The sequence below is a fragment of the Rhinoraja longicauda genome, chromosome 31, assembly GCF_053455715.1.
Source record: "Rhinoraja longicauda isolate Sanriku21f chromosome 31, sRhiLon1.1, whole genome shotgun sequence".
Classification (NCBI taxonomy): domain Eukaryota; kingdom Metazoa; phylum Chordata; class Chondrichthyes; order Rajiformes; family Arhynchobatidae; genus Rhinoraja; species Rhinoraja longicauda.
The window spans coordinates 10974895-10991316 of NC_135983.1; the positions used below are offsets into that span (position 1 = coordinate 10974895).

The 16422-nt window shown below is 48.1% G+C and overlaps 1 protein-coding gene across 1 annotated transcript in view; it reads right to left on the minus strand.

Moving 5' to 3' along the window:
- The window catches only part of LOC144608223 (regulator of G-protein signaling 3-like), a 235762-nt gene extending 225216 nt beyond the window's left edge, over nt 1–10546 (minus strand). The window contains exon 1 of the mRNA XM_078425800.1: nt 10399–10546. Coding sequence (XP_078281926.1) covers nt 10399–10546 — 148 coding nt within the window. The remainder of the gene's footprint in view (nt 1–10398) is intronic.
- Nucleotides 10547–16422: the final 5876 nt, after the last annotated feature.

Genomic DNA, 16422 nt, shown 5'->3' on the forward strand with positions numbered 1-16422 from the left:
AGCAGGAGTGGATGCTGCCAGTCCGGCTGGGTTACTCCAGCATGTCGTGTCTATCTTTGGTTTAAATCTGCACCTGCAGTTCCTTCCTACACACTCTGTGTTCCACGCAGGTGTGGCAGTTGGAGGACTCTTGCCTCCCTTCCCGTGTGGTAGTACGTTAACCAAAGGGCTTTTGTCCAGCAGGAGGGCCCCGTAGCAGAAGTGTCCACATCGCGGGGCTGGAAACTGGAAGTGTCCTGAGCTAATTCTGGAACCTCCATCATCTATTGCAACAAGTGATGGTTCCCGCTGATTGTCGCCGGAAGCTTGCGCTCTCTTCAGGACGGACGATGACAGCGATGTCAACATTTGAAACATGGGTGATGGACACGAAAGAAGAAGAGGAGTCCAGCAGGACAGATACAGGTGGTGACAAGCGCTCAATTTCTGATGAATTTCTGTACTTGTGAACCACCTTATCCACTGGTGACGCCTCTTTCTCCTTTTCACATTCCCCCTCTCACCGTACATCTATGCCCTCTCCTGTTTGACATTCCCGCCACCCAGCTGTGCCTCTCATCATTTTTATATATTTCACAGGTTTCCCCTCAGTCCCTGACACGCTCGAGAAAACAAAGTCAGTTTGTCCTCCACTCCAATCCAGACCACATCCCGGTGAATCTCTTCTGTACCCTCTCCGAATCCACCACATCCTTCCTGTAGTGTGTACACAATACTACGAATGGGGCCAAATCATTTTAGACAGCTGGTACAATAGCATCACAGTGGGAGAGCTGCTGCCTCACAGCACCAGAAACCCGGGTTCCATCCTGACCTCGGGTGCCGTCTGTGTGGAGTTCCCACATTTTCTCCGAGTGCTCCGAATTTGGTCTCCAAATTTGAGGAAGGATATTCTTGCTATTGAGGGCGTGCAGCGTAGGTTTACTAGGTTAATTCCCGGAAATGGCGGGACTATCATATGTTGAAAGACTGGAGCGACTAGGCTTGTATACACTGGAATTTAGAAGGATGAGAGTAGATCTTATCGAAACGTTTAAGATTATTAAGGGGTTGGACACTTTAGAGGCAGGAAACATGTTCCCAATGTTTGGGGAGTCCAGACAAGGGGCCACAGTTTAAGAATAAGGGGTAGGCCATTTAGAACTGAGATGAGGAAAAACCTTTTCAGTCAGAGAGTTGTGAATCAGTGGAATTCTCTGCCTCAGAAGGCAGTGGAGGCCAATTCTCTGAATGCATTCAAGAGAGAGCTGGATAGAGCTCTTAAGGATAGCGGAGTCAGGGGGTATGGGGAGAAGGCAGGAACGGGGTACTGATTGAGAATGATCAGCCATGATCACATTGAATGGCGGTGCTGGCTCGAAGGGCCGAATGGCCTCCTCCTGCACCTATTGTCTATTGCTCCGGTTTCCTCCCACATCCCAAATAGTGTGGGCCTGTAGCTTACTTGGCCTCTATAAATTGCCCCTGGTGTGTGTAGGGAGTGGATGAGAAAGTGAGATAACTTCGACCTGGTGTGAGTGAGTGGGTGATCGACAGTTGGCACGGACTCGGTGGGCCGGAGGGCCTGGTTCCCATTCCGTTATTCTGTCCTACTCCCCACACACCTCCACTCCTCTACAATCAGGAAACATGGAGCTTGAGCAACAAGTGTGAGGGAATGCAACTTAATCGAGGAGTTATTGATATATCAGTGACTGTTTGTGCAGTGGTTGCCAGGGAACACATGCCACCAGCATTCATTCCCTGCTTGCTTTGTTAGAATGTGTGATAGTCAACCACTTCAGTGCAGTGGCACAGTAGAAAGCCACTGTTTACTACAAACCAGTCACATGGCTGGTTTCAATGCCACCCACCAGGCCTGCTCATTATTGAACAATTAATCCAGTTTTTCAATTAAAGAGCTCTAATTATGCCACGCCGAATCATAAATAATAGAAGCAAACGCACGCCATTCTGCTTTCGGTGCTTGCTTCCCCATTTACTCACTGGCTGATCATTCTCCTCAGCGCCATTTCCCTGCATCGTTTCCCCCCCCCCCCCCCTCCTCCCCCCCATCATCTTGCATTCAATGAATATCTGAACTTGGCCAGGGAACGCCACAAAGGCCTCCCGTCGAGCCGCTGCTTGGGAGGCCTTTAGCGAGGCCCCGCCGCGGTTCTGATCGGGTGGCCATGGAGAAGCCTGGCCGTATAGGCCCTGTTCAGTGGAGCGGCCGACGGAGCTTGAGGCTGGGGCCCAGGTCGGCACCACGGGAGGACCTGGCAGCGTCAGTGAAGAGGTCGGTGATGGCGCCAACCGACAGACGAGACGGACAGGCGAGGTAAGGGCGTCGCTGCCGAGGGAGGGAAGTAAGGAGGACGCAGTGTGGGGGGACTGCCGTGGGTGGAAGACCAAAGGGGGAACTTGCGTTGGGGGGGTGGGGAGGGGGTTAATTACTTTGTAAGCGCCCTTCATGGTGATTATTTCAAGCAAAGAATTTCACCGTGACTTATATCACATGTGACAATAAAGGTTTCATCCAAAGTTTAAACAGAGCTTTCTTCAGCATCAGTGGGCCCGTCAAAGTGCTGGAGTAACTCAGCGGGTCAAGCAGCATCTCTGGAGATAAGTAGGATGGGTGACGTTTCAGGTCAAGACCCTTCCTTCATCTGTACTCTGTGGATGGTTAGATCGTAATCAAGTATTGTCTTTCCGCTGACTGGATAGCGGGCAACAATGGCTTTACACTGGACCTCGCTCGACACACGTGAAACTAAACTAAATTAAACTAAACTAAACCAAAACCTAAAGTCTGAAGAAGGGTCTCGACCCGAAACGTCACCCATTCCTTCTCTCCCGAGATGCTGCCTGACCTGCTGAGTTACTCCAGCATTTTGTGAATAAATCGATTTGTACCAGCATCTGCAGTTATTTTCTTATACTTTCATAAACTAAACCAAATGTCACCCATCTTTTTTTACCTGCCCGACCCGCTGAGATACTCCAGCACTTTGTGTCTATCTTTGGTATAAACCAGCACCTGCAGTTCTCATATTTCTAGGGGGGGGGACACAGACAGAATCTCCCCTGCCTGATTTCCACTCTTATCATCACAGCTGCTGCCTGACTGTCTGAGTAATATCTACGAGGTCAAACAGATGGCCTATCAAAATCAGACAGGTAAACCTAAAACAATCATAGCATCCAGCTGAAAACATGGGAGCCAGAGGATTGATTATTAGCCGATATAAAGTGCATCCTGTGGAACGAGATTGCAGAAGAGGCTGCCAGGATAACGAAGCAGTCAATTTCTGGAGAGGCTCAGAGTTTTAGGATCATTTGTCTGTGTGTGGAAGGAGGAACCATGAGTAAGAGAAAAGGGACACCAGAGATGCTTATTAAAAATGTATGACATGCCAAAGGCAAGTAGGAATACTGGCCAGACCCTGGCATCACGAGGCTGTCTAAATAGTGGTGATGGAACTGGAGGATTCAGCAGCTTCTGATCTTTGTCATCATTCCATCGATGAGCCAAGGGCATTGAATATAGAACAAGGAACAGTACTGCACAGTAAGAGGCCCTTCGGCCCGCAATGTCTCCACTTGACATTCAATGGTAATACTTTGCACATTCCTACAACATCCACACTACAGGGCTCACTGCCAGAGAACCCCAGTTTAGGACATAGAAGCATAGAAAATAGGTGCAGGAGTAGGCCATTCGGCACTTCGAGCCGGCACCACCATTCAATATGATCATGGCTGATCATCCAGAATCAGTACCCTGTTCCTGCTTTCTACCCATATCCCTTGATTCCGTTAGCCCTAAGAGCTAAATCTAACTCTCTCTTGAAAACATCTAGTGAATTGGCCTCCCCTGCCTTCTCTGGATCAGGCAAGCAGCACACTTGGCAATTACACAGACCCGTGTAGGAAAGAACTGCAGATGCTGGTTTAAATCGAAGATAGACTCAAAATACTGGAGTAACTCAGCGGGACAGGCAGCATCTCTCGAGACCCGAAACGTCAATAAATTAGGCAGTGATCACACCTTAATAGACACAAAATGCTGGATTAACTCAGAGGGACAGGCAGCATCTCTGGAGAAAAGGAATGGGTGACGTTGCAGGTCGAGGCCCGCTACCTATTCCCTTTCTCCAGAGACGCTGCCTGTCCCGCTGAGTTAATCCAGCATTTTGTGTCTATCTTCGATTACAGAGAGCCTCACCACACAGCCATTCAGGTGTGAAAAATTAACTAAACCTTAACCCTGACCTTTCTGTCCTGGGCCTCCTCCATTGTCAGAGTGAGGCCAAACGCAAATTGGAGGAACAGTTCCTCATATTTCACTTGGGCAGCTTACACCCCAGCGGTATGAAATTGATTTCTCTAACTTCAAGTAAGCCTTGCATTCCCCCCCCCCCCCACTCTCTCTCGGTCCCCCCCCCCCCCCCCCCCTGCCTAGTCACCGTACCAGTTTCACTGTTGTCCTGCTGAGTTTCACTGTTTGTATCACTCGTTCTCACCTACCCCATAGCCAACAATGAACCATTGTGGGCTCCACCTCTCCTTGATCATCGTTGATTTTTGCATATCTTTCATTCATTGGTTCGATGTGCCTTCTGCATCCCTCTCCTGACTCTCAGTTTGAAGGGTCTTTCTCCAGAGATGCTGCCTGACCCGCTGAGTTACTCCAGTTTTTTGTGTCTAATCCTACCACAGTAGTGTAACTCCATGGGCTCTTGCACTACTGTGAACTGGTCCTTCTTCCTGTCTTTTGCACTAATGCTTTGTTTTGCTTTGCAGTCTTATTATTGTGAATTATGAATGATTTCAATATAATTTGTCTTTGTGTATTGTCCAAGTCTACTTACCTGTTTTGCTGCTGCAAGCAAGAGTTGTTTTATTGTCCCTGTACCTCGCTCGCCATGACTAGACTGAACAGACCAAGTATTTTGGCATCAAATTACAGAACGATCTACGTTGGAATGGTCAGACTCATCATTCAACGGTGAAAGCAACAGGTGTCCTAAACGGTCTGAGACGCAACTTTTATCATTGTTCAACTTCTATCAAGGAGAGGTTTTACTTCACCCGTGTTAGACCACACTTGGACTACGCAGTTGCAGCATGGGATCCATACACAAATAAAAACAGTTCTTCCATCGAACGTGCCCAAAGACAGGCAGCTCGTTTTGTTACAAATACCTATGAGAGAGAGAAGAGAGTGTTACCCAACTTCTAAATACATTGGGGTGGAACACTCTCCTAGACAGACGTAAAGCCCACCGTTTGACCTGCTTTTACAAAATGTTAATTGGTCAGCTCGACATAGATGACCACATCTGCACCAAACCCAAACCTATCAGTAGACGAGGGCATTCGATTCAATTTGAGATACCAGCTATCAAGACAGATGTGTGTAGCAATTCATTTTTCCCTCTCTGTCGCTGCGAGACGGCAACTCTACCGCTGCGCCTCCTCTTGTGCCGCCCGAACGATTCAAAGCATGACGTTGAAAGGTTGCGAGACTTAGCCCCGCTTGTCTCACTGCGAGTGTGTGAAAACAATCTGGTGTCTCATCTCACCAAGGCAGAGTGAGTGTGCATTGACCTTAACTGGAGCTGTGAATGGCCATGTGGAAACAGATCCATGCCGGGCTTTCCAGCCAGCTCCTGTGTTTCTGTTAGTAAACTTTGGACCGTCAGATAATTATCAACACCAGCTGTTCTTTAACGAATTTCCTCCTTGGTTTCAAACATAAACATCGCCAGCGAAGCATTATTCAAGTGGAAAGACATAGGGAATATTCTGATGTTGTTTTATCCTTTCATTCACATTCATCTTGCAATTACTGTCTCGGTCTCACCCAAAGCTCACCCATGCAAAGTATATTGGCCCAGACAGGTTTCAGATGAACCAATTATCGAATATTCTTCCTTTAAACCTGGGAGGAAGAGAGGAAGAGATATGATACAGGGAGAGAGGGGGAGAGGGGGAGAGGGGGAGAGGGGGAGAGGGGGAGAGGGGGAGAGGGGGAGAGGGGGAGAGGGGGAGAGGGGGAGAGGGGGAGAGGGGGAGAGGGAGAGAGGGGGAGAGGGGGAGAGGGGGAGAGGGAGAGAGGGAGAGAGGGAGAGAGGGAGAGAGGGAGAGAGAGAGAGAGAGATGGGTGATGTTTCGGGTCGAGACCCTTCAATAGATTTGCACAGACATGGTCTTTGTGTCGTACTTGTAAAGCAGTACTGGGCCCAAACAAACATACTGGGCCTGGACAAATCATCAAACAGCACACCAGGTTTTAGAGAAAGGATTTCCATAAGAAGGTGCACTAAGTTAGGCACAAAATGCTGGAGTAACTCAGCGGGTCAGGCAGCATCTCTGCAGAAAATGGATAGTTCATACGTTCTCGGAGCAGAATGAGGTCATTCGGCCCATCAAGTTTACCCTGCTGATCTATCTCTCCCTCTCAAATGAATTCTCCTGCCTTCTCCCCATAAACCCCGGACACCCGTACTAGTCAAGAATCTGTCAATCTCCATTGACTTGGCCCCCACAGCCATCAGTGGCAATAAATTCCACAGATTTACCATCCTCTGATTATAGGTGACGTTTAACCCCCACCACCCTCTCCATGTCAGACTGGTCAACCTGAGGAGTAGGAACTGCAGATGTTGGTTTAAACCAGGGATAGACACAAAAAGCTGGAGTAACTCAGCGGGTCAGGCAGCATCTCTGGAGAGAAGGAATGGGTGACGTTTCAGGTCGAGACCCTTAGAACGGTCTCGACCCGAAACGTCACCCATTCCTTCTCCCCAGAGATGCTGCCTGAGCCGCTGAGTTACTCCGGCATTTTGTGTCTATCTACTCTGTTCACTTACATTTATATTAAACCCAAAACATACTAAATGTGAATTCTCATATTAGGGAAGAGGTTGCATGTCCAAATCGTGGGATTTGTGTAATTGTTTCTCAAAATTCCTAATAATTAGTATCACTGAACACAAAACTCTACATTACACTAGTCACTATAATTAGGATAAAGACCTAATATGACTGGTAATACTCCCTGTTCCAGCACAACACAAAATGCCAGAAATAGCAGTAACAACTGAACTGAAAAGCCAGGACAAAACATTTTTTAAAAACTGCTAGAAATCTAAAAATAAAAATCTTGAAAATACTCAGTCGGTCATGGAGCATCTGTGGAAGCGAAAGCAAAGCAGCATTTCATGCTGGAGAACCTTCATTGAGATAAAAAGGAGACGCAAGAGCTTGCAATGCAGCACGAGGAAGATGCCTCTGAGAGGGTGAAACCAGGATGATCCAGGAGATAAACTGTAAACAAGGAACTACAGATGCTGGTTTACAAAAAGGACACAAAATGCTGGAGTAAGTCAGCGGGCCAAGCAGTATGATCAACCAAGTTACTCCAGCACTTTGGGTAAATGAGTAAATCGTTGTGTAAATCTGGTCTCTGCATGAATGGGAGCAGTTAGAGAGTGAGAACATAGAGTCATACAGTGTAAAAACAGGCCCTCCGGCCCAACTTGCCCACACCGACTAACATGTCCCATCTACATTCGTCCCATCTTCTCCCAAACCTGTGATATCCATGTACCTGTCCAATTTTTTTCTTAGAAAGTTGCAATAGTCCCTCCCTCAACTGCCTCCTCTGGCAGCTCGTTCCATACACCCACCACCCTTTGTGTGAAAAAGCTAGCCCTCAGATTCCTCATAAATCTTTCCCCTTCCACCTTAAACCGATGCCCTCTGGTTCTCGATTCCCCGACTCTGGGCAAGTCTGCCCAATCGATTCCTCTCATGTTTTTATCCACAGGACAGAGGAATGCAGGAGTTGTGAAATGCAGAGGTGGAGGGTGTGCCAGGCAGGTCAGGCCCAGAGAGAGAGAGAGTAAAGAGGAAGCCCAGATTATGTTCCTGATAGATCACAGATACAGACGGAAAAACCAGTACACAGTCAGAATCTTTTCCCCCAGTGTGGAAATATCAAATACTAGAGGGCATAGTTTTAAAGTGAGAGGGGGAGAGTTTAAAGGGGCAATTTTTTTCCCCACAGAGGGTGGCGAGGACCAGGAATGTTCTGCAGGGGATGGTGGTTGAGGCAGATACCATAGTGGATTAAGAGACGTTTGGATAGGCATATAAATACGCAGGGAATAGAGGGATATGGATCACGTGCAGGTCTTGGCACCACGTTCAGCATTGATATTGTGAGCCGAATGGCCTGTTCCTGTGCTGTACTGTTTTTTTGTTCTATGTTCTTTCAAGCATACACTTTAAAGTGCAGGTTCAATATCACTGGAAAAATAATCTAATAGATTTAGATTTAGAGATACAGCGCGGAAACAGGCCCTTCGGCCCACCAGGTCCGCGCCGCCCAACGATCCCCGCACATTAACACTATCCTACACCCTAGGGACAATTTTTTTAACATTTGCCCAGCCAATTAACCTACATACCTGTACGTCTTTGGAGTGTGGGAGGAAACCGAAGATCTCGGAGAAAACCCACGCAGGTCACGGGGAGAACGTACAAACTCCGTACAGACGGCGCCCGTAGTCAGGATCGAACCTGAGTCTCCGGCGCTGCATTCGCTGTAAGGCAGCAACTCTGCCGCTGCGCCACCGTTCCGGCACAGCATAAAGTTAAGCTGTGATAAAAATGGCAGATTTTGAGATGATAAGAGTTTTCAAAATGAAGACACTTTTTCAAAAGCTCACACAGCTTGGCTACTGCTTCACCACTTGGTGTCTGTGATTCCGCTGTACGTAAAGCATATTCGCTGAAACCGAGCACAGACCAGGCGACCTCTGCACCAAACACTTGGCTTTCGTGTCTCAGGGCGGCACGGTGGCGCAGCGGTAGAGTTGCTGTCTTACAGCACCAGCCACCTGGGTTCCAACCCGACCAAGGGTGCTGTCTGTATGCAGTTCTCCCCATGACCGTGTGGGCTTTTCCAGGATCTCCGGTTTCCTCCCACACTCCAAAGACATGCAGGTTTGCAGGTTAATTGGTTTGGTATCATTGTAAATTGTCCCTGGTGGGTGCAGGATAGCGTTAGTGTGCGGGGACTTAGCGGGCTGAAGGGCCTGTTTCCGCGCTGTATCTCTAAACTAAACTAACGCAAACTAACCCAGCTGAAGCTCCTGGTCGCTGACCATTTTAACTCCTTCCCATTCCCATATCAACCTCTCTGTCCTGGGCCTCCTCCATTGCCAGAGTTGGGCCACACACAAAGCAGAAGAACAGCACCTCATGGATTGTGTGGGGAGTCTACACCCCAACAGCATGAACACTGCATTCCCCAATTTCAAGTACACACCTGCCCCTCTGCCCTCCTCCTCTCCCCACTGTTTCTCCTTCTGATGTACCCAGGTACTCCCATGCACGGCTTTCTTTCCACTCTCCCCGGCCTCACTATTCCTTTGATCTGGTTCCTTTTCCCTCTTCCACGTCCCCCTCCTGCCTATCTCCTGCCTCTACCTCCTCTATTCGGTATTCCTCTCCGCCCCTCCCTGTCCTCATCTTTCCACCATCCCTCTCCCTGGTTCCACATTACATCATAAGCAGCCCTTTTGTCGTCTCCACTTGTCACCTCCAGCCGTGGCTGCTATCTCCACCCTCCTCTCTCCCACCTGTCTGACCCATCAGCACCTCCTGACCTGCTTCCACATATCACTTGCCAGCTCTTGCCCTCCCGCTTCCCCTCACCTCTTTCCAGCAGCTCTCTCCCCTCTACCAACCCAAACCCAAAATGTCGACTGTCCGTTTCCCTCCACAGATGCTGCCCGACCCGCTGAGCTCCTCCATTAGTTCGCTCTCCGTTCCAGATTCCAGCATCTGCGGTCTTTAGAGCCTCCAGCACACAAAGCATGTGGTGTAAAGAACATAGTTCTCTTATATATTTCTAGGTTTTAGTTTAGAGTTACAGCATGGAAACAGGCCCTTTCGACGCACGGGGTCCGCGCCGATCAGCGATCCCCGCACATTAACACTATCCTGTAGCCACTAGGGAAATTTTTTACATTTACCGAGCCAATTAACCGACTCACCCAGGGGTACAGTCCTGTAGGAGCTCACCGGAGCACCGCTCCGACACCTCGGTTAAAACAAAGCCAAAATAAACAGCGGGGAATTTAACAGTGGCCGCTCCGGCAACAATGACAGCTCCGGCGCCACAAAAAATTAGCACAGCAACACTGTACACACCTGTACATCTTTGGAGTGTGGGAGGAAACCAAAGATCTCAGAGAAAACCCAGGCAGGTCAAGGGGAGAACGTACAAACTCCGTAGTCGGGATCGAACCCGGGCCTCCGGCGCTGCATTCGCTGCAAGGCAGCAACTCTACCGCTGCGCCACCGTGCCGCCCAAATGCACAATATAAACCAATTCCCTACCTTTTCCCTTTACGCCAACCCGACTAATCTTCCTCCTCTTTTTAGGGAAAGAGGACTTTTTCAGCCTCAGTGAATTTGCCGTGACCGGCTTACGAGGCTTAGTTCCATTTACTCTTTGGTAATCAAAGTTTTTCAGGCTATGATCCATTTCCTGAAAAAAAAGAAAACAAATGTAAAGCTTTAGCTGGGCAGGTGTAGAGGATGTAACATTACTAAATGTAATACACTGTGGCACCAGTAGAGGGAGTTTAGCGAGACCAGAACGCACTATTCCTTCCATATACTGATTTAAATTAATCTCAGATTTAATTTCCTTTAGTACAGCATGAAAATAGACCATTCGGCCCACTGGGTCCATACCATCCATCCATCTCTGTTACACACAAGTTCCATAATTCACATGAGGGGCAATTTATAGTGCAATTCACAGGGGACAATTGACCTACAAACCCGCACGTCTTTGGGGTGTGGGACGAAACCGGAGCACCCGGAGGAAACCCACGTGGTCACAGGGAGAAACCTGTGCAAACTCCACACAGACAGCACCTAAAGTCAGGATCACACATGGGCCTCTGGCGCTGTGAGGCAGCAACTCTACCAATTGCAAGGCAAGGCAAGTTTATTTACAAGGCCTTCTACGCCCGCATCTCCAGACTCAGGAACAGCTTCATCCCCAGGGCCATAGCTGCTATGAACCGGTCCTGCTGAGCCGGATGGTCACATCGCACAGTGAACCGGCACAGACCTACTTGTACTTTATTCTGTCTTAAAACTGTTACAATTTGTTGCGTTGGGTTGCTGTTGTTTAAATTAACTAAATTATTGCATCGTATGGGAGGCGCATTCCCAATCTCGTTGTACCCCTGTACAATGACAATAAAGATATATTGTATTGTATTGTACTTGTATTGTATAGCACATTTCGTGCAGCAATGGCAATTCAAAGTGCTTTACACAGAGCATAAAAAATACAGAACTGGGAGAAAAGGTAGGAAAATACAAACAATAAGAGTAATAAGATAAATAAATAATAGTTATAAGTCAGATTAATAGAGTAATGTATAACTAGTGAGCCACTGGGCTGCCCAAGGCTCACTAGTTGAACAAACCGTAGAGCTCATAACTTCATAGCTGAGGAGAGAAAAAACAATCTCCTCAAGTTCCAATGCCCAATGGCCCAGCGTCAGATAAAGCAATGAAATATTTATTTGCTACACCTTGGAGTAACAGTCATGATTTTAAGTTACGTGTGACGATCGCAAATTTAATAAAATTCCCAAAATGTTTAATTGATTTCGTTTAGTTTATTACTATAACAAAAACATGTTGTTGCGTATGAACCCAGAGACCCGGATTCGATCCTGGCTACGGATGCTTATCTGTACGCAGTTTGTACGTTCTTCCCGTGACCTGCGTGGGATTTCTCCGGGACCTTCGGTTTCCTCACACACTCCAAAGGCGTGCATGTTTGTAGGTTAATTGGCTTGGTATAAAAATGTTAAATTGTCCCTAGTGTGTGTAGGATAGTGTTAATGTGCGGGGATCGCTGGGCGGTGCAGACTCGGTGGGCCGAAGGGCCTGTGATCTCTAAACTCTAAAATTAGAAAAATACAAAAAAGGTTGAGGGTTTGCAGCAATGAAGAGAAGAAAAATCGAATAACGCAAGATAACACGAGAAGAATCCGATCGTAGTCTCTTGAGGCCAGGATATCGGTGTGTGCTCGTGAAGGACTAGTGTGTGGTTGCCACAACTAATGCCAGAGCTCCCTCTTGTGGACAACGCACACATGAAGGCCTTTCACAAAACTCACCTGGAGAAGCGAATGGAAAGGCAGTGATCTCTCCAGCAAGTTTAAGAAAATAACAGCAGATGCTGGTACAAATCGAAGGAATTTATTTCACAAAGTGCTGGAGTAACTCAGCAGGTCAGGCAGCATCTCAGGAGAGAAGGAATGGGTGACGTTTCGGGTCGAGACCCTTCTTCAGACTGATGTCAGGGGGGCGGGACAAAGGAAGGATATACGCATTCACTAAATAAAATTCCTATCTATGTTATAACATTCCACAACTATACTTTGATTTTCTTGAACATAAAGAACATGATATAACTTTGTTGAGGAAGAATTAAAATCCTAGAACATTGAACAGTACAGCACCAGAATGGGCCCTTCGGCCCACAATGTTTGTGCTGAACATGATGCCAAGACCAACTCTTATCTACCTGTCCGTAATCCGCAATCCTCCATTTTGCCCATCCAAAAGTGTGTTAAATGTCACTATTCTGCCACAACCACCAACCCTGGCAGCGCTCACTCACCACCCAGTGTGTGAAAAAGTTACCCCGCACATCTCCTTTAAACTTTGCCCCCTCACCTTACTGCTCTGCTCTCGAGTATTTGATTTTCCCACGCTGGAAAAAAAGACCCTGACTGTCTACCCTATCTATGCCTCTCATAATTTTCCATCAGGCCTCTCTGCAACCTCTGGCGTTCCAAAGAAGGCAAACCAAGTCTACGAACCTGCACGTCTTTGGAGTGTGGGAGGAAACCGGAGCACCCGGAGAAAGCCCACGCGGTCGGGGGGGGAGAAGGTACAATCTCCACACAGACAGCACCCAGCAGTCGGGATCCAACCCGGGTCCCTGGCGCTGGGAGGTGACAACTCTACCGCTGTGTCACTGTGCAGCCCCTCCCCTTCAGTCATTCATATAAATTTGGAGACCCCCACCCCGACATCTGCAGTACATTGGTTCCACATGGATCGTTTACACATTCAAGATTCAAGATTCAAGATTCAAGATTCAAGATTCAAGATTCAAGATTCAAGATTCAAGATAGCTTTATTTGTCATCCAAAAAAACGATTTTTTGGGACGAAATTCAGTCACCCACAGTCCAACAATAAAAGCATTAAATTAGGCAGATTACACAATAAAGCATTAAAATAGGCAAATTACACAACCCCAAAAACCTCTCAGCCTGTCATTTGGAGCAAGCAGTTATGGAAATCTAAAACACCGGGATTACTGGAAATTCAGTAGGGAAGACAGGGATATGGGCGGGGAGAAGAACAGAGTCATGTCCCGAGTCAGAACAGGTAAAGTGAGAAGATAGGTGGTCTTAAATTACAGACAGTGGAGACGTGGAGAAACCAGACGACTGTAATAGGGTGAAGACCAAGGGTAGCATGGTGACAGTCACTTTAAAAAACAGCAGGTGGAAAATGATATGGGAGGTGGGGGGGAAACAAAACATGAATAAACTGAAATGGAAAGTCTGCCCCACCGGTGGAATAAAAGCATTTACACCCGGAATTGTTAAACTCAGTATTAGTTTCCAAGGGTGGCGATGTATCTGGTTGAAAGGTGAGTTGCTGTAGGCTATGATTGGGAGCAGAGAGGTGAGAGTGGGGCAGAGAATTAAAGTGAGGTTGACAGGAACCCCAGCCCCTGCCTCACCCTGAAGGCTGAACACAGATGATCTGCACAGCACTGGAGATGAGTGGCACAGCGGTAGAATTGCTGCCTCACAGCGCCACAGACCCGGGTTCAATCCCAACTACGGGTGCTGTCTGTACAGAGTTTGTACGTTCTCCCCAAGACCACGTGGGCTTTCTCCAAGTGCTCCACTTTCCTCCCACACACCAAAGACGTACAGTTGTGCAGGTTAATTGGCTTCCGCAAATTGTAAATTGTCCCTCGTGCGTTGGATAGTGCTCGTGTACGGGGTGATCGATGGTCGGCGCGGACACGGTGGGCCGAAGGGCCTGTTTCCACGTTGTATCTGTAAAGTCTGAAGGTGAGAGTGGGGCAGAGACTTAAAATGGGAGGAGACGGGAACCCCAGCCTCTCCTTGTGGACTGAATGGAGATATTTTGTCACCCAGAGAATTGTGAATCTGCCACAGAAGGCAGTGGAGGCCAATTCACTGGATGTATTCAAGAGAGAGTCAGATGTAGCGCTTCGGGCTAATGGAATCAAGGGATATGGGGGGAAAAGCAGGAACGGGGTACTGATTCTGGATGATCAGCCATGATCATATTGAATGGCGGTGCTGGCTCGAAGGGCCGAATTGCCTACACCTGCACCTATTTTCTATGGTAGACACAAAATGCTGGAGTAACTCAGCGGGACCGGCAGCATCTCTGGAGAGAAGGAATGGGCGACGTTTCGGGTCAAGACCCTTCTTCATTATGAAGAACAGTCTCGACCCGAAACGTCGCCCATTCCTTCTCTCCAAAGACGCTGCCAGTCCCGCTGAGTTACTCCAGCATCTTATGTCTACCTTCGATTTAAACCAGCAGCTGTAGTTCTTTCCAACACATCCTACCTATTTTCTATGTTTCTATTCTGCAAAGCACTAGAGAAGCTAACACAGGCTGGGAGATTACCTAGCAAAGCATAGCACCGCCAGGCAGTTCACAAGGTTGACCCTGAGCCTCCAGTCTCCCTCACTTAACTTCCCCACCCCACTCCCACTCCCACCAGTTTGTCCTGATCCTGACTTTACCAATTACAGGTAAGTCAGTTTTATTCCACCCTTGCCACAGGCATTCCTCTTCAGTGTGTTACATTTACTTTTGCTTCTGTATCACTTTGTTCCAACTGCCTGTTTTTTTAAGTAAGTGTTGCCATGATAAATCTAGCCTGCACCCTGCAAGTCCATAGGGCATAGGAGAAGAATGAGGCCATTCGGACCGTCGGGTCTGTTCCACCATTCGATCATGGCTGATCCATTTTTCCCTCACAACCCCATTCTCCTGCATCCCCCCTCCCCCCCTGTATCCTTTGACACTCTTACCAATCAAGAACCTGTCATTCTCCGCTTTTAAAACACCCAGTAAGTGTGATTCGCTCTAAACCACGCTTGCCTTCTCACTTTTCCTGTTCCGACGAACAGCTCTTGTGGGTACCCAAGGAACTGCAGACACAAGGAACTGCTGATGCTGGAATCTTGCAGAGAACGCCAAGTGCCGGAGTAACTCAGCGGGTCAGGCAGCATCTCTGGAGGACATGGATAGGGAATGTTTCGATTCAGGATCCTTCTTCAGACCGAAGCATCACCTACCCATGTCCTCCAGAGATGCTGGCTGACCTGTTGAATTACTCCAGCGTTTTATATTCTACAAAGGGCTCTTGTCCTCACTGATTCTAGTCTTCCACCATTCTCTTTGTTTGCTCCAGTCCATCATGCATAATGGATATCCATCTACCCTACATTCTGAGAAACATCTGTCCCCATGAAACCTAGGCTGGTGTTTTCAACATCGTCTCTCCCCAAGTTACTTCAATCACACGTTCCTAATTGTATAGCTTGGATGTGGAAACAAAGAACTACCGATGCTGGTTGTATAAGAAAATAACTGCAGATGCTGGGACAAATCGAAGGTATTTATTCACAAAATGCTGGAGTAACTCAGCAGGTCAGGCAGCATCTCAGGAGAGAAGGAATGGGCGACGTTTCGCGTCGAGACCCTTCTTCAGACCGATGTCAGGGGGGCGGGACAAAGGAAGGATATAGGTGGAGACAGGAAGATAGAGGGAGATCTGGGAAGGGGGAGGGGAAGAGAGGGACAGAGGAACTATCTAAAGTTGGAGAGGTCGATGTTTACTACCACTGGGCTGCAAGCTGCCCAAGCGAAATACGAGGTGCTGTTCCTCCAATTTGCGCTGGGCCTCACTATGGCACTGGAGGAGGCCCATGACAGAAAGGTCAGACTGGGAATGGGAGGGGGAGTTGAAGTGCTCGGCCACCGGGAGATCAGTTTAGTTAATGCGGACCGAGCACAGGTGTTGAGCGAAGCTATCGCCGAGCCTGCGCTTGGTTTCGCCGATGTAAATGAGTTGACATCTAGAGCAGCGGATGCAATAGATGAGGTTGGAGGAGGTGCAGGTGAACCTCTGTCTCACCTGGAAAGACTGTTTGGGTCCTTGGATGGAGTTGAGTGGGGAGGTAAAGGGACAGGTGTTGCATCTCGTACGGTTGCAGGGGAAAGTGCCCAGGGATGGGGTGGTTTGGGTAGGAAG